The sequence below is a fragment of the Haliotis rubra genome, unplaced genomic scaffold (assembly GCF_003918875.1).
Source record: "Haliotis rubra isolate DU_JTF1 unplaced genomic scaffold, ASM391887v1 Scf166, whole genome shotgun sequence".
NCBI classification, from domain to species: domain Eukaryota; kingdom Metazoa; phylum Mollusca; class Gastropoda; order Lepetellida; family Haliotidae; genus Haliotis; species Haliotis rubra.
In genome coordinates, this window is record NW_025765625.1 from 344031 (window position 1) to 369918 (window position 25888).

Consider the following 25888-nt stretch of genomic DNA (forward strand, 5'->3'; position numbering starts at 1 on the left):
CAGGAAGCGAATTAATTGACTTCCTTTGCAGCTATGAGGTATTTTCATTGGGTCAGTGAAATGAGAGTATCCAATGAAACGTTTGATACCGTATGGTATTGGCATGAGAAATATGGCGCTGTCCATGGATGTTTACAGATTTACCCATGTAGAACCATCAGTTGGAGATGGACAACGTATGTACTGTGACATTTTCTGTCAAAATATGTAACAAAGCCCCGTCAACACCCTTTAGGTTGAATACCTTGTCAATCACACACAACTTTACGGTCCTAAGGGTTAGGCACGCGATCATTAGTTCAGCTGTGAAGTATAGTTTTGGTTAGCTTAAAAATTCTATTCTAACGAATTATCGTATATGACCGTAGATTAGCCAATCTCATGTATAAAGCCGAGGTCCTAACTTGACCCTTAAATCAGCATCAAAATGGCATGTCTATTACATAAACCGAACCAATCTTTGTACATCTTCTGTCATCGGAATAGAGACATTAGAGTATTGAATTAGCAAGTTCATCGTGCTTTTACACTATGTCATTATGAAATATGTTCTTTGCATATCTGGACTTATGTTTAAAATCTACTTTATCAATTTTACTCAAAATGTAAAAGTTCACCTGGTAAAATGCACTCTCTTGGCATTGTTTAGGGTGATGTCTGTCTTCTCAGTCTTCCTTCATTTGATCATCTTAAAAAAGCAGATACACCCACTGAATAATTAGTTCAAATTCTTGTCTCTTCTGTATCGATGTCATCTCCTCTGACATATTGAAAAAAGAGTTGTCATGATAATGGTTCTAAACAGGAAGAGAGGTTGTGGGGTAGCCTAGTGGTTAAAGCGTTCACTCGTCATGCCGAAGACATGGGTTCAATTTCCCACTTAGGTACAATGTGTCAAGTCCGTTACTGGTGTCCCCTGCTGTGATATTGCTAGGATATTGCTAAAAGCGATGTAAGATGAACTCACCCACACACTCTAAACAGGGAGAATGGAAAATTGAATTTGGATAAATTGAGCATGTTGGATCTCACATTCTTTGATGTTGGGTGTTGAAAAGTCCATCTGAGGACTGTCTCTTTTCTGCCAGGTCCAGAAGTCTAGCTCTATATATCATATTTATCAGTAAAAGGTAAAAGTAAAATAAACATCTGTCATGATTGATTGTTTGTTTGTTTGTTTGTTTGTTGTTTAATGCTGCACTCAGCAATATTCAAGGTATATGTCGGCAGTCTATAAATAATTCAGTCTGGACCAGACAATCCAGTGATCAACATCATGAGCATCGATCTAAGCAATTTGGATACAGTGTCTTTACTTTATTCCAGGTGGCGAGGGTGACATCACTGATCCAAATCTACCGGTAGCAAGGAGCGGACATCGTATCGTGGTGACGGATAGCGACCTGTACTCTCTTGGGGGCTACAACCCCAAGTACTGGGATGTGGAAAATACAGAAGACACTTACTTCCCACTGTTCAAGGAGGCAAGTTCTCAACTGAAAGCCAACAATTATCACATTTATTATCTTTATTTCCCCAGTATATTCTTTTGTGTTCCGTCTTTCACCTTACAACTAGCCTGAATTTAAGTCAAGTGAGCTTATGTTGTGGTAGGTATTGTGTTAAGTTTGACTTTTGAACTGATTTCTGTTTTCCTGCATTTTGAAACGACAAGGCCTTGGTATGAAATGTTGTATGAAGATACCAGCTATTGTGTCTCTAAACAGTGCTTAGATAATTCCCCTCTGACTTTGAACACAACTACCACAGTATTGATATTAAGGTTTTGGTTTACCATGCATACTGTGTTTTATGATTTTAATCATATGAATGTTACCATTAGGCGTGGAACAAGTCCATTGTTACTTCCTGCTTTAGGTCTCAAACGATGGGTACAAAATGTGAGATTGGGAATTGTTTTACCGAAACCTTGGCAAAAAGTTTCTTGTACATGTATACTGTAAATCACGATATTTTTGTGAGCATGATATTTTTGCGTAAATTGCGAATGACTTCAATTTGCAAAAATATCAATTTGCTGGTCAAATGCTAAAAACAATCAACAAATAACATGTCTCATTATCTCTTTATTATTCACCAGTTCATATAATCATCAAAGGAAAACATCACTGACTTCATACACACGGAAGTACTCTACTGAGCTCATTCAAGATTAGCGGCAACCTTTAATATGTGATTGGATTTACTTTAGGTAGAACTTTCAGTTGCAATTTATTTAGAATAATAATAAGTCGCAAAAATATCAGGACGCAAAAACGTGCATGCATGATCAGATCATATACTGTAAATCACAACAAATTTGTGATTTACAGTATATGATCTGATCATGCATGCTTTGTAGCTGACTGAAGTTTTAGCTTTACTCAAACATGTGAAAGTCAGAAGGAATGCAAGCTTAGTCAGAGAGAAATACATGTATGTACAAAAGCAACTTTTCGTGTAATCATGAAGTTGTAGTGTTATTGTCATTCACCAATGTATCACATGACCTACCACCAGTTTGGGTATTCTTGGAGTACCCAGGTCCTCAGTATCTACCCGATCTACCTAGTTACCCATCTCAGCCCCAGACTTTATGATGTAGTCAGACTGAATACACCAGCCAGCACTCAGGATATTTCACTATGGTTCCAAATACTAATATGTACACATGCAGTCCTCATTCATATTTCCTTTGTCCATTTGAACATGTGGAATAACAATGAGATTATGGATATGTTAATCAGATTGTAAAATTTATCATGTTTATGTTGTTAAATGTTCTAAAGTCTAATCATCATGTTGTATTATGTAATGTGTAAAGTGAATCATATCCTAATTTATCCCTCCTTGTCTAGTTGTGGCAGTTCAATTTTGTGTCCCGGAAGTGGAAGAAGCTGAACACAACAGGTCACATGCCCCTTGAGCTGGCCTCACATGCAGGTGGGTAGACACTTTCCTGGGTCTTGTTGCCATGGAGATTGGTATCATCAGGCTGATGGATATTTCAAGATCTCTTTCCTGGGTTTGTTCTAATCATATTTTATTGTCTGAAAAGACAAAGTGATTGGGCACAAGTGCATTGCATATTGTCACTTTCTCTCCTCTCCTGGGTCTAGTTGCCATGGAGCCTGGCCAATGGATATTAATTTATTTAAGTTCATAAATTTTAAGTATTTTCGGTGTTCTGTTGTACCTACATGCAGTGAGTGAAATATTTTCAACATTTTAAAAGCGAAGGGGTGCTAGCTGGTCTTGAATGTAACTAGCCAACATAAAGTTTCACAAGCTGAAGACTGAGGTTGACTGTGATGTACATAGCAAGGAACAAATCACCATTAAATATTCACCTGCCAGTCAGGCTGGAGACATTTCACATTCTCCAGGGCGGTGGGGTAGCCTAGTGGTTAAAGCGTTCGCTCGTCACGCTGAAGACCTAGGTTCGATTCCCCACATGGGCACAATGTGTGAAGCCCATTTCTGGTGTCCCATGATATTGCTGGAATATTAAAAGCGGTGTAAAACTCAAGTCACTCACTCACATTCTCCAACCTGACAAAAAGTTTACTAGTCATGGATCAGCGGGGCCAGCGGCTATTTTGCACACTAGCGGCAGTTGAGTTTGGTATCGTTACTGGCCAAATACATGTACAACAACACAGTTTTCCAACTTGTCTCAACTTTACTGAACAGTGCTCATCCTCACATGCAAGTTAAACTGACATTTCTATAGTTACATGTACATCTAATCAACATCAGTGACATCATAATCATAAAGAGAAAATAAATTAACCTTTATCCCTAGAGACAGTTTACAGCATGTGAACAGAAAGACATTCAGATACCAATGGCCTCTACAAAGGGAGGTAACTCAAAATAATCTGTATACCTTGCAAACCACTATACCCTGATTTCTTGTAACAGTGTCATGAAATCAGATACTGGTACCTCCGATTGTGAAATGTCAGCACTTTCAGCCCTGAGAGACACACCAATATTGATTGTATAAGTTTGATTTAATTGATTAAATTATTGTATTATGCTTCCAGCTGTCCGTGACAACAACAAACTGCTTGCCTACGGAGGTACCGGTGTGCCGTTCGGTGAGGCGAGTAGTAATGACCTCCATGTGTGTGGCCTCACAAGTCACAGCTGGCAGCACTTCAAGTGTACAGGACAACATCCAGAGAAGAAATATGGCCATGTGAGTATCTGTGGTCTGGGTGTATTACATAGTGGTGTGTCCAGATTCATGGATATGTATCGGAATCGTGATACGTGTTGAGACGATGTAGTAGATTGATAAACAATTTCATGTCATGTTTCATCAAGAAACAATTCCATTAAACAGTCACCATAATCCATTACATTGTCTATATATAAGTCCGCCGTGATGTTGCTGGAATATTGCTAAAAGCGGCGTAAAACCAAACTCAGTCAGTCAGTCAGTCTATATATGAGTGAGTGTGGTTTTACGCCACTTACAGCAATATTCCTTCTTTATCATGTGGGACGCAGAAATGTGATTCAAACATTGTATCCATGTGGGTAATCAAACCTAGGCTTTAGAGTGACAACCAAACATTATAACCACTAAGCTACTCCACCACCCATGTATAAGTTAATCCTGTTACTTGGAAAGGATTTATTGTGCATAGTAGCAATAATTTAAAATAAATGACAAAGAAATCTAAAAGTTGTAGCATAGGGGCCTGCTGAAATTAAAACTATCAACCTGTGAACAAATCTGTCGACCTTGGGCCATTGGGTCGATGTATATTTCAAACACTGGCCCCTCATGTTGATGAAAGTTACCTTGTTATTTGTAGGCGATGTTGCTGATAGGCAGATACCTGTATGTGTGTGGGGGCACCACAGGGTTTGTGTACAACATGGACGTCCATAGACTCAGTCTCGACACCCTGGTGTGGGAGAAGCTGTCCTCGGACGAGGAGAGTCCATCTGACCCAGAGGGCAGGTAGGTACTGAAGTAGGAGAGTCCATCTGATCCAGTCAACAGATAGACTCATGCTATCTGATCCAGACAGCAAATACTCTCAGGTACAGGAGAGTCCTTCCTATCTAGATGACAGGTAGGCTCAGGTACAGAGAATCCACCCTTTTCAGACAACAAGTAGGCTGAAGTACACTAGAGTCCAATCATTCCAATGACAGATACACTCAGGAATAGGAGAGTCATTTTGATCTAGACAACAGGTAGGATCACACATATAAGAGTCCAGCTGATCCGTCCTCTACGGATGATGATAGTCACACTATATGTCAGTAATCTAATGTGGGGCGGACCTATATGTCAGTAATCTAATGTGAAGCGGACCTATATGTCAGTAATCTAATGTGGAGCGGACTTTCAGAAGACGTCACTTTTATCCTTCATTATTAATGTTGTTGAATTGGGACTCCAAGCCTTTACCTGCACTCCACCATCGATGTGACCAGACTCACATCAACACATGTTAAACACTCACCATAATCACATTTTCACTTTGGACAAACTGTTTTATTACTTTTCTTAAAATGAAATTTCACAAGAAAGTCATAAATTAATAGGTTTTGTTTCCACCTGGCTGTTTACTAATTTAAAAGTAATGGGAGTTAAAATTTATTGTCATGTCGGCAATATATTGTCAAAGTGAGATAATATAAGAATCCTATTAATTAAAAAAACCCACAAACATTCCTTATCTGTTTACATGTATTTCAACCATCCAGTTTTATTCGATCTTACAGTTCTATTTAAAATCTTTTAATCAAATGTGCTATGAATAGAGACTGAATTTTGAAAAACAGAGTGGTCATTATTTTGATCATGTGAAGAATTAGATCTTATCAAAGAATTAGAAAAGTTCAACACATAATAAGACTTTTGTCACATCATTCTTGGTTACCTGTATATAGACAAGAAGGGTGAGTTTGGGTGAAATGTTTTTCTGTTATTGGAGAACTGTTTCCACTACATTTTAGGAGAATGAAGAAATAAGCTGTTAGTATGAATTGGGATAAGTATGAATAATTTCACTTTGAAAATATATTAAGATGTAGTAATTCCTGTATTGTGACAGATATCGACATGAGATGGCATGCTACCAACATCGACTGTATATATTCGGGGGAGGCACTGCTGGGGAGGCCTACAGGTTTGAGCTGGTATGTACAACACACTCACATGCTTCTGCTAAATGTTGTTATGTGTTGATTCCCAAGTGGAAGCAAGAAGTTCACCAGAAATCAGTCCGTAAATGAAATGTTTTAAACCATACCTACCCTACTTGATGAAGTTTGACCGTCTATCAGGTTTAAACCCTACCCTGGTTGAAGAAGTTTGACTGTGTCTTGGTTAAAGCTGACCCTGGTTGAGGAGTCTCCTGATCTAAAGCTGACCCTGGTTGAGGAGTCTCCATGGTCTAAAGCTGACCCTGGTTGAGGAGTCTCAAGGTCTAAAACTGACCCTGGTTGAGCTGACCCCTGGTTAAGGAGTCTGATGGTCTAAAGCTGACACTGGTTGAGGAGTCTTATGGTCTAAAGCTGACCCTGGTTGAGGAGTCTCATGGTCTAAAGCTGACCCTGGTTGAGGAGTCTCTTGAGGAGTCTCAGGGTCTAAAGCTGACCCTGGTCTAAAGCTGACCCTGGTTGAGGAGTCTCATGGTCTAAAGCTGACCCTGGTTGAGGAGTCTCATGGTCTAAAGTGAAGATCCAAAAGCTGGGTTGAGGAGTCTCCTAAAGCTGACCCTGGTTGAGGAGCTGACTAAAGCTGACCCCTGGTTGAGGAGTCTCATGGTCTAAAAGCTGACCCTGGTTGAGGAGTCTCATGGTCTAAAGCTGACCCTGGTTGAGGAGTCTCAAAGCTGGTCTAAAAAGCTGACCCTGGTTGAGGAGTCTCATGGTCTAAAGCTGACCCTGGTTGAGGAGTCTCATGGTCTAAAGCTGACCCTGGTTGAGGAGTCTCATGGTCTAAAGCTGACCCTGGTTGAGGAGTCTCATGGTCTAAAGCTGACCCTGGTTGAAAGGTCTAAAGCTGACCCTGGTTGAGGAGTCTCATGGTCTAAAGCTGACTCTGGTTGAGGAGTCTCCTGGTTTGAGGAGTCTCATGGTCTAAAGCTGACCCTGGTTAGTCTCATGGTCTAGTGCTGACCCTGGTTGAGGAGTCTCAAGGTCTAAAGCTGACCCTGGTTGAGGAGTCTCATGGTCTAAAGCTGACCCTGGTTGAGGAGTCTCATGGTCTAAAGCTGACCCTGGTTGAGGAGTCTCATGGTCTAAAGCTGACCCTGGTTGAGGAGTCTCATGGTCTAAAGCTGACCCTGGTTGAGGAGTCTCAAGGTCTAAAGCTGACCCTGGTTGAGGAGTCTCATGGTCTAAAGTCTGGTTGAGGAGTCTCATGGTCTAAAGCTGACCCTGGTTGAGGAGTCTCATGGTCTAAAGCTGACCCTGGTTGAGGAGTCTAAAGCTGACCATGGTCTAAAGCTGACCCTGGTTGAGGAGTCTCTCATGGTCTAAAAGCTGACCCCTGGTTGAGGGTCTCAAGTCTAAAAAGCTGACCCTGGTTGAGGAGTCTCATGGTCTAAAGCTGACCCTGGTTGAGGAGGTTCTCATGGTCTAAAGTCTGACCCCTGGTTGAGGAGTCTCATGGTCTAAAGCTGACCCTGGTTGAGGAGAGGTCTAGTCTGACCCTGGCTGAAAGGACTCTGGTTGAGGACTCCAAAAGCTGAAGGTCTAAAGCTGACCCTGGTTGAGGAGTCTCATGGTCTAAAGCTGACCCTGGTTGAGGAGTCTCATGGTCTAAAGCTGACCCTGGTTGAGGTCTAAAGCTCTCATGGTCTAAAAAGCTGACCCTGGTTGAGGAGTCTCATGGTCTAAAGCTGACCCTGGTTGAGGAGTCTCATGGTCTAAAAAGCTGCCCTGACCCCTGGTTGAGGAGTCTCATGGTCTAAAGCTGACCCTGGTTGAGGAGTCTGATGGTCTAAAGCTGACCCTGGTTGAGGAGTCTGTGGTCTAAAGCTGACCCTGGTTGAGGAGTCTCAAGGTCTAAAGCTGACCCTGGTTGAGGAGTCTCATGGTCTAAAGCTGACCCTGGTTAGGAGTCTGGTCTAGCTGACCCTGGTTGAAAGCTAAAGCTGACCCTGGTTGATGAAGTGTGACTGTCGCATGGTTTAAAGTCGACTCTGATGCAGCAATATTGACTGTCTCACTGGTTTAAAGTCTATTTAACAAAAACCCAGGGCCTAGATTTTTGGAAGTTGACTCTTAGCTCAAGTAAGATAGTCGTAAGTGCCATACATTAACATTAACTTCACTTACTATCTTAGCTAAGACATAGATAGTCGTAAGTGCCATACATTAACATTAACTTACGACTATCTTAGCGATAAGAGAGCTTCAAAAATCTAGGCCCTCCTTCATAACTAGGAGTGTAGTTAAAACTTTGAGATTTGAGAAGCTGCCCACTAAGTTGTTTTGCTTTGTTTCAGATTCCGACATTCTGTCTTACAGAGCGGGTGTGGGAGAATATCCCAGCTGTACCTGATAAACGGTTTGGTAGGTGCCTGGTCCAAGAGCATGATGGACAATCACATATTAACAGCACTGCAGTTATTGTAGAATTAAATTATTTGATAATGAATGTAAAATTGTGAAGCATAAATTCACCCTAGCATGCAGGAATATTTCACCATCCCTTGTAACATAAAATGTGGTTCAGCAAAATCTTAAAACATGTAAACAAAAATAACAAAACATTTCAGTGAAAGTCTATATCATACTTTTGGATCTCAATAAATACAAAATCAACTTCTTCAAGAAATATATTTGAAATCTTAGAGACCGTTATTGGAAGCAAATAAATACATGCTGCCTGCAGCTGGTCAAGTTACTAATGTCACTTTATGGTACCAAGAGCTTGAATATTGAGTTGATGGAGATATTTACAGTTTACTAAAGTACTAGTCCCAGTATTAACAAAACATCAATGACCATTTTTCATTATTTTGCTGACTCGGTAAGCAAGTAAGAAATAGAAAGTCAAGTAGTCACGCAGAAGTCAGTTCTGATTAAGGGGAGATAATTTGCAGGGAGATAATTTTCTGATATGATAATCATGTCAACTTGTTGTGTTTACTGCAGTTAATATCGTGCAATGTATGAGCAATGCGATGTATCATTAAGATTCATTATTCTGGAGACCATTAAAAACCCAGTCTTACACACTGAAGTGTACAATAAGATCTGATGTGTCATTTTATAACATACACACTTGACAAGAGAACCAGCTGTGTAAAGTGTGTGTGTGTGTGTGTGGGTTTTTTTTGTTGTTGTTGTGTCACCCATTTAGTTTTAGGGAGATAGGGGGGTCTTCAATTTTGTTCACATGTCCTTTTTTAGGGGGTGGGGTGGTAGTCAGCAATTTTGTACATTATAAATACATGTATTTAGAAAAATTGCTTATATAATTATGAGAAGGGGGGAATCATTGACTTTGTACATGACATGCAGAGGGATCACTTACTTTATACATAAAGTTTAGGTAGGGGAGGGAGGGGGTCACTCACATTGTACATGCTTCTCCCTGTGTATGAAATAAGGCCCGTCCGACTGCCCGAGACTGGCTAGATTTCTGATGGAGGGTCTAAATTCACAGCTAGCTGGACCGATGGTCTGGTAAAATGTTTGATAACATGTTCCATACATCTAAGTAATTTCTGTATCTTTAAATCTATTTTTCAAATTGAGCTTTGCATTTAGACTTGACAATTACTGTTTGAACATTGAACAATCATATCGCAAGCTCAAAGCACTCTCTAAAACAGTATCTAAACAATAACTAAAAATTGAGTTATTTTGTTTGGATTGTCATGTCTGGTTAAATCCATTTTGGGCTGGTAACATTTTGAAGTTACCAGCCCTGATGCCTGGCTGGGTTTTTGGCTTATTTCATACACTGCTTCTCCATAAAAATCATCATCACCCCACTAGCCATAAATTACGAACTGTCCCTAAACACCCACTGAAGATTGATTCACTATGTTGCTACTTGTCAGTAGAGCTTACTCTTTCATCTGTGCTTGATATGAAAAATAATCTCCTTTAGATATTATTACCATAGAAATCTATCATTAAAGCTAGCTACTTGAAACTAATGTCAGCCAATTATTAATGTCTCATAAAACTGACACAATTCCTATGAACCAACTCAAATATGCTCTCGTATCCCAGGATTCCCTGCTCCACGCAGATGCCACAGCTGCTGCCAGCTGAAAAATGGTGAGAAAACACTTACTTCTTCCTGCAGGTCTGTTAATGGCTGTTTCTAGCCACATTCTGAGGTGTAACCAGCTGTCTCAGGTGACTGGAATGGTTTTTAAAGTGTCACCTCCTGTCATGATATCTTTAGGAAGTGAATCGAAGCTCGAGCTATCAACCCCCATTTGCTCTGATCCCATATCATTGTTATTATAGGATATTTATATAGCGCACATATCCAGGCGACTAGTGATGCTCAAGGCGCAGCTATTTTTTCCCTCGATCATTGGATGTCAGTCTCAACTGGACATTGTATTATCAAACTCAACTCCCTGGGGAGTATACAACTCTTGCAGCCACTAGGCGCACCGAGTTATTGTGGCTTTCTCATCCTAACGAGGTACCTATTCACAGCTGGATGGACTGGGACACGTAGTCACAGTACTTTGTCCAAGTTCACTGCACATTGCTGTACCTGTAACTAGGTATTTGCACGTATTCATGTGGCCACCATCTGGTCATATACCAACAGATTCGTGGGTTCTTTTATGTGCACAGGGTTGTGTACTGTACACTAGGGGTTGTGACAACACTGAAAGAGTCTGCACACAAAGTTGACTCCAAGGTTTTTACACCTGGTCACAGGTATCACCCAGAGATGTTACATGCTAGACTGAAGCCCCAGTCTAGTAATATTTCATTTTGTCCAGAAAGATTAGAAATATTTAACAAATGTTAGTTCTTAATCTAACAGTTGAGAATGGAATGTTAGAATCAGTGCCTAGTGCTCTGCAATAAGATATGACTAAATTTGTACTGACCTTAAATGGATTGATATTTGTCATTTCAAACTTCCATCTTAAGTCTGAATTGTATCTTTTGAATGCTGTTTCGATGTCAAACATGTATGTACTGATTTCTATGTCTTCAGTTATATCTTTCTTTCTTTTTCAAACCTGTGAAGATCCGGGTTAAAATTCACTTGTTTTAAAATGCTCATAATTTCAGGCACTGGTAAGCTGCCTAAACTCAATGACTTTAGCTGGAATATTGTTACTATGGGATAAATCAGCAAAAATCAATGCATGAAAATCTGAAGTTATTTAAGATAACAAGTTCAGTGTACAATTTTAGGTATATCACAAACCGTGGTAAAGTTGTATAATAGATTAACATAACAACACATGGTGATGCTGGGTTGGAATTGGCCCTCATCAATGTCCACTTAATGGATCTATATGATCAAGTTTGATGATTTGTGTCCCCGCTTGTCTTTGGTGTTGATTGTTCTGAATATCAGCCCCTGGTTTGTCTTGGCCAGATTAGACCCGTGAAGATCCGGGTTAGAATTGGTCTTCAGCAAACTGTGCTTGTCGTAAGAGGCGAGTAACAGAAGCAGGTGATCAGGCTCGCTGACTTGGTTGGCACATGTCATCGTATCCCATTTGCATAGATCGATGCTCATGCTGTCGATCACTGGATTGTCTGGTCCGGACTCAAATATTTACAGACTGCCGTCATTTAGCTAGAAAAATTGCAGAGTCCTGCGTTAAACAACAAGCTAAAAAAAAAAATCTTGCCCAGATTTGATTATTTACAGGTTGTTGTCATGTAACTAGTATAGTGCTGAACAGGACACAGTAATATTTCCCTTTTCCGCCTCCCTCTAGACGTGTACATGTGTGGAGGGATGGATGGGGTGAAGATCCTGCCGGACCTGTGGCGGTTCTCTCTGGACACCCACACCTGGACCAAGATGTCCCCCGACATGGTGCTGCCCACCTACTTCCACGCTGCAGACATCGCTCCGGTTAGTGTCACAGACTCACATGGGGTGTAGTGGATAGAGTATTAACCTGGAGGACAAAAGTCAGAGGTTTGAATCCTGGCTGCATCATATGAAAAGATTTAGAATGTGGTACATGTTGTTTCCCTGCCTGGTGCTCGACCTTATGGGATAATACAAAGATTGGTTTGCACCGAGACAGTATACATTGTCTGAGTCAGTATGCATGTTAAACAGTGGCATGGTGTCCCATTTGGCTAGCATTATCAAAATGTCGTTTGTCCGAAGTAGAACAAACACACATACATATAGCTGTCTAAGTAAAATACTGTAAACGATATATTTCAGAGGTTTTATTTTTCGCTACAAAAAACATTTTAGCCGAAAATTTATACACCGCTTAATAAACCTGTCATTCATTCAGTCTAGCCACACGCCTCTGAGTTGTTACCATAACACATCACGCTTGAAGACAGAAATCTACGGAATCTTAAATGATCGACCGATCATACTTTAACTGTCGCTGTAATGGATTTCCCAAAACATAATTAAATAATCGAGCCAAATCCCATTGCCTAATTAGCTTAAAAAAGCAGCAATGAGTGTTGTGGCCCATGGAAATTGGTCACATGACAGATGGTTTGATACAAAACAGATTACCGTGAAAAACGACTCGAAAGAAATAATACAGCAGTATTTTATTTATTCATTAAGATTTTATTCACCAGTACATCATGAAGCAATAGTCACTAACACTCAATCATCTCATTCACAACAACCCGCTTGTTTGAAATCACAAAGAGCTTCATATACAGTATAAGTTAATTGCCAAAATCGCCAGAATTCGAACATAAGACTGATGTGTTTTTCATCTCTTCCGGATTAAACGGATTACTGTGTACTAGTATATCGCACAGATAGGGATTTCCTGTGAGTAAGCAATAAACGCCGCCTGACAGGTTAAGCCACTCTGTTTGTTTTCACTGCTATTAGTGGCGGCCAAAGAGACAGCTGGCAGTTCTGGCAATTACTGATTGCGCGAATAATTGACCGCGCAATGTAGTCTAAACTGTCAATTCCGCGAAAATTGCACCACGCGAAAATAAGTACGTTTACAGTAATCTGAAAGAATCTGAAATTATTAAGAAAGCTATGTTTTTTTACATCACACTCCACATGCAGCAGAGAAGTTCTTTTCCAACCCGTGAAGGTCCGGGTTAGAATTGGTCTTCAGCAACCCATGCTTGTTGTAAGAGGCAACCAGCAGAATCGGATGGTCAGACTCGCTGACTTGGTTGACACATGTCACAATTTCGTAGATCAATGCTCATAGTGGTGATCACTGGATTGTCTGGTCCAGACTCGATTATTTACAGACTGCCGCCATATAGCTGGAATATTGCTAAGTGCAGTGTTAAACACAAGACAAAAAAAGAAGTTCATTTCCACTGAACATGAGACTATAGAGAATTGAGACTGAGAGCATACTGAATTCATGCTGTTTGTATTTATCAATATGTGGGGTTATATCAACACATGCACTGTAACTTCCAACCCACCAACTGCACTTGGTCTCCTTTGTTCTGAATCAAGAGAATTAAATGTGTAAGTAGTAAAAAAATGTTTTAATGCGTTTTCCTTGTTTCCGTGTTTCAGAATGGGTGCATGTACATATTCGGTGGCGTCACAGCAATTGACAATGTGAGAACCAGTGAAATCTACCGAATATGGTTGAAGGTCCCCTCACTACAAGAAATCGCCTGGAATAGTTTGATTAGCGCTCTGCCAAGCACGGACAATATTGATAAAGTAATTCTCGCGGAGCTTGGCGTTCCGGCTGATTTCCTGGACCGGGTTTCATGACTGTAGGGGTTGTCTCCCTTCAAAGCAGTTATCACTGATCAAAATGTGCATGTCTGACATGTGTGATGCCATTGCTTGAATTTATTGCAATGAAGCTGACATTTATATAATATTTAGTTTGTGATTCTTAAAATGGTTTCTTTGAGAGGCATTTAGCAGTTGGAATACTAAGAAGGACATGATATATGGAAGACGACATTATTATAATAGGAGCGTTTTGGTGTAGGTTCCAACACCTTATCAAGTGATGTACAGTGTATGGATTGAGAGGCATATAAACAAATATGATAGTAAGCTATAACTCAACTCCAGCTTTCCATCAACTCATCAGAGATTCCGTGTGTCCTCCACTGTGATTGTGCTGGAATATTACTAAAAAAGCGTAAAACCATGCTCTCACTCACTCACTCACTCACTCACTCTCTCACTTGTTTATACTACAGGCTTCTCCTCTTGGCATTTTAACTCTAACCTTACCCATTGCAGATATGCCAACCTCTACAATTTTATCGTAGTCGCTACAAATTGTAGCCTTAAACTCTGCCAATATGATTGCACTAGAAATTCTATGAAATTTGAAGAAAATTCATTCAAATTTGGACATATAGACAAAAACATATATTTTCATCGATTAAATACATTTTTGGACTTCACTTACCTTCCATTCATCAAATGTAGTGACGTATTTCACCTGGAATCATTACAAGTAACAAACATAATTTTAGCGAAATTGTCATGTAGTTGACTACTAATTTTATGGTCAGACTACTAATTTTGATCTTGAAACTACTATTTGCTTTGGGGTTGGCATCTCTGCCATTGTGTAGTTAACGATCTTCTCCACTCAACTGAAACCCTAATCCAGGCAACTGTAAAAGCAGGACCTCCACCAAAATGTTGCTAATTTTGTAATAAAGAAGTTGTTCATCCATATATATTATTGTTTCTTCAAGAAATGTTATAACTCGATGTGACTGTAAGCAGGGTCTGAGTCCAAAGCTTATGTGATATATTAGTGAAGTCTTTCATCAATCATCCGATCATAATCCGCCATTCCAGTCAGCTAACCGTGCACTGGTTGTGTTGGACTAATGTTAATATTTGATGTTTGTATGTTAAAAATGTCTTTTCAGTATAATTTGATACAATCTGTTAGAATTCAGACACACAGACAATCTCTCCCTAGTGTCTTTGGATATCAACCATGTCAACAATTTTGTTAACAGTTTGAAAGCCATGGAGCTTTAAACTTTTATCAATGCGTGTTGATACTAGTATTTGACATCAGAGGGAGATTCTTGATTCTTTTTGTCATCCAGATATTTCTATTTTATCTGTTTGTAGCCGTAATAAACGGTGTTTTGTGTGTCTACAACTAACCATTTCTGATAAGTAACGTCATGTAGATCTGACATCATGGTAAACGATGATGTAATAATGATCTGCAAGGCATTGTAATCCAATTTCGTTTCAGCAGTACATGTATCTACCAGGGGAGATCACTTAATCTCTTGCAATATCTGCCTCGGAAGCAAGTTTTGGATGATTAAAACCGGTCTGTCTACTTATACAAGGCTAACAAATATGATTAAAATCAAATCTTTTTCCAATACAGGGTTTGATGAATTCACCACAGAAAAAATGTCTTGTTTGATAATTGTATCTGGAATCTGTCATGATATATTATGTATTTGAGATGGTTTTTGTTCATCAATTGATGTTTTAGATACCTTACCTGTCAATAGCAGAGGATGTTACACCCAATCAGAACAAAAGTGCTGGAAATCCATAAAACATGCAAAATATCAGTTGAATCTTGTAATGTATATTCAACATGGTGTCTCAGACAGATGTACCATATGTCATCATGGTAATATTTTCCTAACAACTAGTAACACCGAGTAACACACTCTGTTGGTGTCTTTCATTGTATAAAGATATTGAAAAGTTTTATTTGCTTCCAAAATACTTTTGAGAAAGTATTGCAACCATTTTGACTGGTTGAAGTCGTAAGAAGAGAAACAGGATATATTTCACTGACTGTTGAAAGCTGTTTGACTCACATGGCATCAAGATGTCAATCAATGGATTGACGTCATATTGCTGGAATATTACTGAATGTGGTGTTAAACAACAAACTAACATGTATTTTTTAGAGTGAAAATATTTTTTACTCATACTATTTACTTCTCTCTTCCTGAAAATGGGATATAGAAGAAACATCTGTGTTATGCTTCCCAATATATATACCAGTAGTGGCTTCATGTAGAAGTCTTGACCATTGAGAATTAGAAATTTATTTAATTCTTTAACAATATTTAGCATGGCTATGTTAATAGCTTGAGACATAGCCAAAACAAAGACCAAACTTCTGAAAGTGGTATCTAGTTGTGCTAGTTTTTCTTCAACTGTATAAGATTTAGACTTCAAATTGGTCATGAACAAATAGTTTTCATCAATCTCTGCTGCTTTAGATAATACCTCCATGTTGCGTTGCAGAAAACGTTGAAAGAGTGACATAGAATAAAAATTTAAAATATATCAGTTGTCATTGCCAATATGATACAGGGGAACTAGTGCAGAATTAACATGAGAATACTTTGATCCAAACTTCTGTTTGTTGGCCTGTGTAATTTGACTTAATATTGATCTTGTTACACATTAGCAGTCAGTTTAAATAATTGCTGTAATTAAGAAATTTACCAATGGCAGTGCTTAATAAAATCATAAGCAACAAGTGTACCGTATATTACCGTAGATCCCCTAACTTGACCCCTACAATCAGTGTCAAAATGGTATGTTTCGTACATGAGCCGACCCCCGTGATGGGGTCCTTATTGCGGTCAACTCAGACCACAGACAACTGACAGTTACCGTCTTGGATGTAAAACGTAATTCATGTGAATCATTTGACTTTGTCAGGGATGCTTATGAAGATTACTAAGATATTGAACATGGGGTTCACTAGACTGTGGCGCTTAATGCAACAGATACGGTAATAACCACATATTTTCATCAAAAGCATGCAGTCAGTGCTAGTAACTATGAGTCTTTTCTTTTATATATTTCTAATTTTAGATGCCATTTATTCCAGTTATTCTTAATTGCCTCATTTTGGGGTCTCTGTTTTACTGATTCCCCGTCAACCACACCTGACTTCACAGTCTTAAGACCTCACAATGTCCTTACACTGAATTGGGATTTGTAGGACAAAAATACTCATTTTTCAGTGACTAAGAATGTGGGATTTTGTTTATTGTATTGTCAGTTCAGAATTTTACACTGAGTCTTCAAGCCTGCTTGGTGTTCCACATCCATCCTCAGTGACGCATCACCAGCAGACTTTGAAAAGTATATTCATATTTGTTTTGTTAAGTCAGTACAGAAAATATGTTTGCCGACAATGATATCAGTGTCTGTCTGGCCGTGATATTGTTGGAATATTCTTAAAAGCATCATAAAAACCTCACTCACTCAACCTGTCAGTGTTGTGTTTCTCACTTGTTTGTCATGTGTCAAGTTTATGTAGTCAGAGTGGATTGGTGCTCACTATATTGATCACTGGATTGTCTGGTCCAGACTCAAGCTGCCATGATATTTGTGGGATATTGCTGTGTGCGGTGTTAAACAAAAACAAACAAATGGTTTGTTGCATGCAGAATGAACTTGAGGTTAAGTATCCTTGCTCCATTACTAAGGGCAATGTGGAATAATTTGTCAAGCTGAGATGTTTGTTGTCTCCTTGTTGGGATTCTGAGATTAAATAGATTCTTGGTGACCCATGTTTGTCTCCTTGTGGGATTCTGAGATTAAATAGATTCTTGGTGACCCATGTTTGTCTCCTTGTGGGGATTCTGAGATTAAATAGATTCTTGGTGACCCATGTTTGTCTCCTTGTGGGGATTCTGAGATTAAATAGATTCTTGGTGACCCATGTTTGTCTCCTTGTGGGGATTCTGAGATTAAATAGATTCTTGGTGACCCATGTTTGTTTCCTTGTGGGATTCTGAGATTAAATAGATTCTTGGTGACCCATGTTTGTTTCCTTGTGGGGATTCTGAGATTAAATAGATTCTTGGTGACCCATGTTTGTCTCCTTGTGGGGATTCTGAGATTAAATAGATTCTTGGTGACCCATGTTTGTGTTTGTCCCTTGTGGGGATTCTGAGATTAAATAGATTCTTGGTGACCCATGTTTGTTTCCTTGTGGGATTCTGAGATTAAATATGTTCTCCTTGTGGGGATTCTGAGATTAAATGTTCTCTGGTGACCCATTTTGTTTCCTTGTGGGATTCTGAGATTAAATAGATTCTTGTGACCCATGTTTGTTTCCTTGTGGGATTCTGAGATTAAATAGATTCTTGGTGACCCATGTTTGTTTCCTTGTGGGGATTCTGAGATTAAATAGATTCTTGGTGACCCATGTTTGTCTCTCCTTGTGGGGATTCTGAGATTAAATAGATTCTTGGTGACCCATGTTTGTTTCCTTGTGGGAGATTAAATATTCTGAGATTAAATAGATTCTGAGAGATTAAATAGATTCTTGGTGACCCATGTTTGTTTCCTTGTTGGTGACCCATGTTCTGAGATTAAATAGATTCTTGGTGACCCATGTTTGTCTCCTTGTGGGGATTCTGAGATTAAATATATTCTTGGTGACCCATGTTTGTTTCCTTGTGGGGATTCTGAGATTAAATATATTCTTGGTGACCCATGTTTGTCTCCTTGTGGGGATTCTGAGATTAAATAGATTCTTGGTGACCCATGTTTGTTTCCTTGTGTAATTCTGAGATTCTGAGATTAAATAGATTCTCTGGTGACCCATGTTTGTCTCCCTTGTGGGGATTCTGAGATTAAATAGATTCTTGGTGACCCATGTTTGTCTCCTTGTGTGGGGATTCTGAGATTAAATAAATTATAATCTACACATACTTTCATTGACAACAGATGTTTTCCTTCGTTATCCAATGACAAAACTGCACACTGTAATACTGTAAATTGTATAAAATAGAAAATAACAATCCATGACTATGCAACCTAATTTTGAGACTGCTGTTATCAGAACCATTAACATATATGTTTAGGGACTTATAATGTAGAAAATAGGATTGACATGCACAATTAGTGCAACTCACTGTCAAACACTTAAGGCCCCAATATATCGCAATACGGGTACCTAAATCGCAATATATTGCAATACAATTGTTTGGCCAATACACAGCCCTAGTGACAACCGACCGCCTCCGTGGTGTAGTGGTTAGAGTGTCCGCCCGGAGAGCGGAAGGTCGCGGGTTCGATCCCCGACCGCGTCATACCAAAAGAAGTTAAAATATGGTACTTGTTGGTCCCTGCCTGGCACTCGGCATTAATGGGTACAACAAGGACTGGTTGGCTTGGAGTCAGTATAATGTGTCTGGGTGGGATATTCATGCTTCACTGCGGCATGGTCCCTGCCTGGCGCTCGGCATTAATGGGTACAACAGGGACTGGTCGGCTTGGAGTCAGTATAATGTGTCTGGGTGGGATATTCATGCTTCACTGCGGCATGGTATCTCAGTGGGCCAGCACTATAAAACCAGCTTCAGTCTGGGCTAGTACAAGCAGCCGCACATACACATACACATGCATGCACGTCGTCATATGAGCGAAATATTCTCAAGCACGACGTTAAACCCAATTCCACCACCACCACCACCTAGTGACAACCAAGGTTCTCAGTGGCACATGGTTCTAAGGCAAAATATATTCTTGGTTTCTGATGCCAATCTCCCTAAAGGACTCATGGGCACTGGGTTGTTGGTCAACAATGTAACAGTTTAGACAGGAGACGTTTCTAACAGAGTAGACAGGACTCCTTTAACAATGAAGACAGTGAGCTCTTGTAACAATGTAAACAGTTGATTCATAGTGTAAACAGGAGGTTCATGTAACAGTTTAGACAGGAGACGTTTCTAACAGAGTAGACAGGACTCCTTTAACAATGAAGACAGTGAGCTCTTGTAACAATGTAAACAGTTGATTCATAGTGTAAACAGGAGAGTCATGTAACAGTTTAGACAGGAGACGTTTCTAACAGAGTAGACAGGACTCCTTTAACAATGAAGACAGTGAGCTCTTGTAACAATGTAAACAGTTGATTCATAGTGTAAACAGGAGAGTCATGTAACAGTTTAGACAGGAGACGTTTCTAACAGATTAGACAGGACTCCTTTAACAACGAAGACAGTGAGCTCTTGTAACAATGTAAACAGTTGATTCATAGTGTAAACAGGAGAGTCATGTAACAGTTTAGACAGGAGACGTTTCTAACAGATTAGACAGGACTCCTTTAACAACGAAGACAGTGAGCTCTTGTAACAATGTAAACAGTTGATTCATAGTGTAAACAGGAGGTTCATGTAACAGTTTAGACAGGAGACGTTTCTAACAGAGTAGACAGGACTCCTTTAACAATGAAGACAGTGAGCTCTTGTAACAATGTAAACAGTTGATTCATAGTGTAAACAGGAGGTTCATGTAACAGTTTAGACAGGAGACGTTTCTAACAGAGTAGACAGGACTCCTTTAACAATGAAGACAGTGAGCTCTTGTAACAATGTAAACAGTTGATTCATAGTGTAAACAGGAGAGTCATGTAACAGTTTAGACAGGAGACGTTTCTAACAGAGTAGACAGGACTCCTTTAACAATGAAGACAGTGAGCTCTTGTAACAATGTAAACAGTTGATTCATAGTGTAAAACAGGAGGTTCATGAAACAGTTTAGACAGGGAGACGTTTCTAACAGAGTAGACAGGACTCCTTTAACAACGAAGACAGTGAGCTCTTGTAACAATGTAAACAGTTGATTCATAGTGTAAACAGGAGGTTCATGTAACAGTTTAGACAGGAGACGTTTCTAACAGAGGTAGACAGGACTCCTTTAACAACGAAGACAGTCAGCTCTTGTAACAATGTAAACAGTTGATTCATAGTGTAAACAGGAGGTTCATGTAACAGTTTAGACAGGAGACGTTTCTAACAGAGTAGACAGGACTCCTTTAACAACGAAGACAGTCAGCTCTTGTAACAATGTAAACAGTTGATTCATAGTGTAAACAGGAGGTTCATGTAACAGTTTAGACAGGAGACGTTTCTAACAGATTAGACAGGACTCCTTTAACAATGAAGACAGTGAACTCTTGTAACAATGTAAACAGTTGATTCATAGTGTAAACAGGAGGTTCATGTAACAGTTTAGACAGGAGACGTTTCTAACAGAGTAGACAGGACTCCTTTAACAATGAAGACAGTGAACTCTTGTAACAATGTAAACAGTTGATTCATAGTGTAAACAGGAGGTTCATGTAACAGTTTAGACAGGAGACGTTTCTAACAGAGTAGATATAGACAGGACTCCATTAACAATGAAGACAGTGAGCTCTTGTAACAATGTAAACAGTTGATTCATAGTGTAAACAGGAGGTTCATGAAACAGTTTAGACAGGAGACGTTTCTAACAGAGTAGACAGGACTCCTTTAACAACGAAGACAGTCAGCTCTTGTAACAATGTAAACAGTTGATTCATAGTGTAAACAGGAGGTTCATGTAACAGTTTAGACAGGAGACGTTTCTAACAGAGTAGACAGGACTCCTTTAACAACGAAGACAGTGAGCTCTTGTAACAATGTAAACAGTTGATTCATAGTGTAAACAGGAGGTTCATGTAACAGTTTAGACAGGAGACGTTTCTAACAGAGTAGACAGGACTCCTTTAACAATGAAGACAGTGAGCTCTTGTAACAATGTAAACAGTTGATTCATGGTGTAAACAGGAGAGTCATGTAACAGTTTAGACAGGAGACGTTTCTAACAGAGTAGACAGGACTCCTTTAACAATGAAGACAGCGAGCTCTTGTAACAATGTAAACAGTTGATTCATAGTGTAAACAGGAGAGTCATGTAACAGTTTAGACAGGAGACGTTTCTAACAGAGTAGACAGGACTCCTTTAACAACGAAGACAGTGAACTCTTGTAACAATGTAAACAGTTGATTCATAGTGTAAACAGGAGGTTCATGTAACAGTTTAGACAGGAGACGTTTCTAACAGAGTAGACAGGACTCCTTTAACAACGAAGACAGCGAGCTCTTGTAACAATGTAAACAGTTGATTCATAGTGTAAACAGGAGGTTCATGTAACAGTTTAGACAGGAGACGTTTCTAACAGAGTAGACAGGACTCCTTTAACAACGAAGACAGTGAGCTCTTGTAACAATGTAAACAGTTGATTCATAGTGTAAACAGGAGGTTCATGTAACAGTTTAGGCAGGAGACGTTTCTAACAGAGTAGACAGGACTCCTTTGACAATGAAGACAGCGAGCTCTTGTAACAATGTAAACAGTTGATTCATAGTGTAAACAGGAGAGTCATTTAACAGTTTAGACAGAAGATGTTTCTAACAGAGTAGACAGGACTAGAATCACTATTTAACCGTCCTTTGTCCATGGTCACCAGCAAAAGTCAGCCTGGTATTATTGTGAGTCGCTTTGAGGCAGCTTTGAACTGTTTTTCAATTATATTTATTTATTGTATCAAAGACGAAGTGATTCAGGTCTTTCCATGGGTTTGGTACTGACAACCAAAGACAAGCAAAATCAGTGCTAATCAAGGATTCGAACCCACTGCCAAGGGTCACAACTCTTCACAGCTAATTACAGTGCCATCAGGTAAATCATGTAAATGCTGAATTTGGACCATGGCCAGGAAAACAGACTACATGTACCTTGCCCCCAAATTGAGAATGCATTCTGATTCTAATGCAGCCAGTGCGTCAATTTGTGAAAAAGTACACACGCACGCACGTACAACCACAAAGAGAAAGAAAACGACACATTAAAACCGAAACAGACTAAAAACTAAAACTAGCGTCATAAAGGTCTATGAAATCGTATGACCCCCTAACGATCTCGACTCCCTCAATTTATACTGAAAGAGTTAAATGTTAAGTGCCCATGGCTTCTCATGAAACCACGCTCTGAGAGTTTATACTTTTCAATAAAGTGTGTGAGTTAAGTTGTTGTTTTTTACCCTGCTTTGCCAATATTCGGGGGACATGGGAAATGGGCTTCACATCCACGTTGTACCCAGATATCAGTGTATGAAATAAGGCCCGTTCGACCGCCCGAGACGGGCTAGATTTCTGATGGACGGTCTAAATTTACAGCTAGACAACTCGATGGTCTGGTAAAAAATTAGATGTTTCATACATCTGAGTAAATTCACCATATGCTGCTTGGTGTCTGGTCTGGTTAAATCCAATTTGGGCTGGTAACATTTTCAAGTTATCAGCCCTTATGTCTGGCTGGTTTTTTGGCTTATTTCATACACTGCATATATGGAATCGAACAGGGTTTTCGGTGTGACGAGCGAGCGCATTAACCAGTTTGCTACCCTACCGCCCTTTCAATAGAGACTTTAATGTGGTTTGTACAGTTCGTGGCCTCGTGGAACACATATTTAATGATATTTATACATTTACGATCTGGCAACGTGAAGTTTTTGTCGCAAATGAATGAATACCAAACATAAAGTAACAATACTGATCTCACCAGGGCCATGCTGTAAGGCAATGGTTCATCTAATTTCCACAATCCACTAGACCAGCTTCCAAGTTATGACACAAGATTTTAAACGATTTCTCACTTTTACTTCGAAACAATTACAAACAAGCCAATTACAACATCTAAGTCCAGGGCTCAAGCGTTGTATGTTTCTCGCAGGTGTTCATGCCACGCTAGAATGTCACGTGATGTCATTGTTTCGCGTCAAACCAATCAGGACTCGCCTTCGTTTCACGAGTTTTCAGTGCGCGTTAATTACAGACGCCATGAAAGGAAGCAGAAGTGATCTCTCTTTAAATATTGCACCTATACGTGTCAAATTATAGAGCTGGTAAAACTGTATTTGAAACGGCAATGAAAGCATGTTAGATATTTATCACTGACGTTTATACTATCTACGTGCTTCGTGTTATCGAAGAGTTTGGGATTGTGATGTGCTTTTCTCTGGCCATTTTCGAAGAAACGTACATAAGTTATTCAACATGAGTTCTGAAGTTGACTAAGGTAAGTGAAACACTATACGATTAAGCAATCTGTTTGTCAAAATATGAATATTTGAAAACTGTTAATACAAAACCACTTGTAATATTGTAAGCGACAGTCGTTGGCGGAACAGTGTATGTGTGTGTGTGCGCGTGCGTGTGTACGTAGTGTCGTGTGCACTATTGTTGAAACAATATCAATGCAATGTTAAATTGTAACTCTCTCACTCATTATAGCTTATTGTCTTATTATTGGTAAAACATACAATTGAGCTCTTGAAGTGCAACAGATTGCAGTGAATGTAACATTTATAAAACCTGCCGTGGGAGAAACCAGATTTAAAACAGGGCCGACTGTCATAAGATAAACTTTTTCCAAGCTTTAAAATACAAGCATTCAGTGGAGTGTTTGAAGGGCATTTAGAAGTGATACACATAAAGGCAAGAACTTTATTGATGTCAACTTCTTTATTGTGAAGGGTCACTCTATACGACGTACATCACCATGGAGATGATGCAACAAGATCCGTCCACAAGTACAATAGTGACCCTTCACAATACAGAAGTATGGGCGCGGTGGGCGAGCTGGCTAAGGCGCCAGGCAAGCCATCCAGCGAGGTTGAGGTGCCGGGATCGAGCCCGCCTGTGACCGGGTGTAAAAATACCTTGGAGGCAACTTTGTGTGCAGAACTCTTTCCGTGTTGTCACAACCCCTAGTGTACAGTACACAACCCTGTGCACTTAAAACCACGAATCCATTGGTAAATGACCAGATGGTGGTCACATGAATACGTGCAAACACCTAGTTGCGGGTACAGCAACGTGCAGTGAACTTGGACAAAGTACTGTGACTATGTGTCCCAGTCCACCCAGCTGTGAATGGGTAGCTCGTTAGGGTGAGAAAGCCACAATAACTCCGTGCGCGTAGTGGCAAGCAAGAGTTGTATACTCCCCAGGGGAGTTGAGATTGATAATACGATGTACCGTTGAAATTGACATCCAATGATCGAGGGGAAAATATACCAGCGCCTTGAGCATGTACTAGTTGCGTGGATATGTGCGCTATATAAATATCATATAACAAGTAGGCATCCATGAAATTCATGCCTTTAAGCAATCACTTATTCATTCGTTTGTCTTTAAACTAAACTGGCTGGCGACCCGTTTTTGATCAGAACCCTTCAAAACGGTCACGCATTCTCGACTCGTTTCTACTTGTCTTGTTAAGGAATGGATTGTTAAAACTAAGACTTGTTGAAACATTCATAATGAGGAAATAAGCCATTTTGCCCTAAAATGACTTTTGAAAGGACATGTACGAAAGTGATGTCAGGTTACTTATTCAGTAACACAAAACCTGAAGCGTTTAGCCTTGTTCTTCTGAAACATGCGTGTCTTCAATATGTCCAGCTTCGCTCGTTTATTGACCCGTGAAAGTCCGGGTTAGAATTGATCTTCAGTAACCCATGCTTGTCGTAAGATATCGGGTGGTCAGGCTCGCTGACTGGATTGACACATGTCATCGTATCCTAATTGCGTAGATTGATGTTCATGCTCTTGATGCCTGGATTGTCTGGTCCAGACTCGATTATTTACAGACAGCCGCCATGTAGCTGGAATATTGCTGAGTGCGGCGTAAAACTAAACTCACTCACTCGCCCGTTTATTGCTTTCGCATTTTAGTTGAACGAAACTAACGACTTCAGGTTTGTTTTGTTGCTTTGGGTAATACACTACTAGTATATATTATTTGATGACTACAATTGCAGAACACATCTGCTACAACAAAAAGTTTGATTTGTTTAAGGTGTAAGCCAAATCTGGTTTTTCACGAAAACAGATTAAAAAAATATGAAAATTGATGAATTCCAAAACACATAAAATAGAATAGAACACTTCA

General features: G+C 39.6%; 1 protein-coding gene across 1 annotated transcript; it reads left to right on the forward strand.

Annotated features, from left to right (window-relative positions):
- The first annotated feature begins 96 nt into the window (after positions 1-96).
- Positions 97-17358, forward strand: LOC124272085 (kelch domain-containing protein 10-like). Its single transcript, XM_046707229.1, has 10 exons — positions 97-176; positions 1327-1484; positions 2859-2943; positions 4050-4204; positions 4830-4978; positions 6084-6168; positions 8487-8553; positions 10228-10275; positions 11925-12064; positions 13697-17358. The coding sequence occupies exons 1-10, from the start codon at positions 104-106 to the stop codon at positions 13901-13903; spliced, it is 1167 nt and encodes a 388-aa protein (XP_046563185.1). The 5' UTR covers positions 97-103; the 3' UTR covers positions 13904-17358.
- The last annotated feature ends 8530 nt before the right edge of the window (positions 17359-25888 follow it).

Excerpts from the sequence above, each read along its gene's own strand:
- LOC124272085 (XM_046707229.1), top strand. The coding sequence starts at position 104 with ATGAGAAATATGGCGCTGTCCATGGATGTTTACAGATTTACCCATGTA. Across the intron at positions 8,554-10,227 it reads TGTACCTGATAAACGGTTTG|GATTCCCTGCTCCACGCAGA; the intron begins GTAGGTGCCTGG and ends CTCGTATCCCAG. Across the intron at positions 10,276-11,924 it reads CTGCTGCCAGCTGAAAAATG|ACGTGTACATGTGTGGAGGG; the intron begins GTGAGAAAACAC and ends GCCTCCCTCTAG.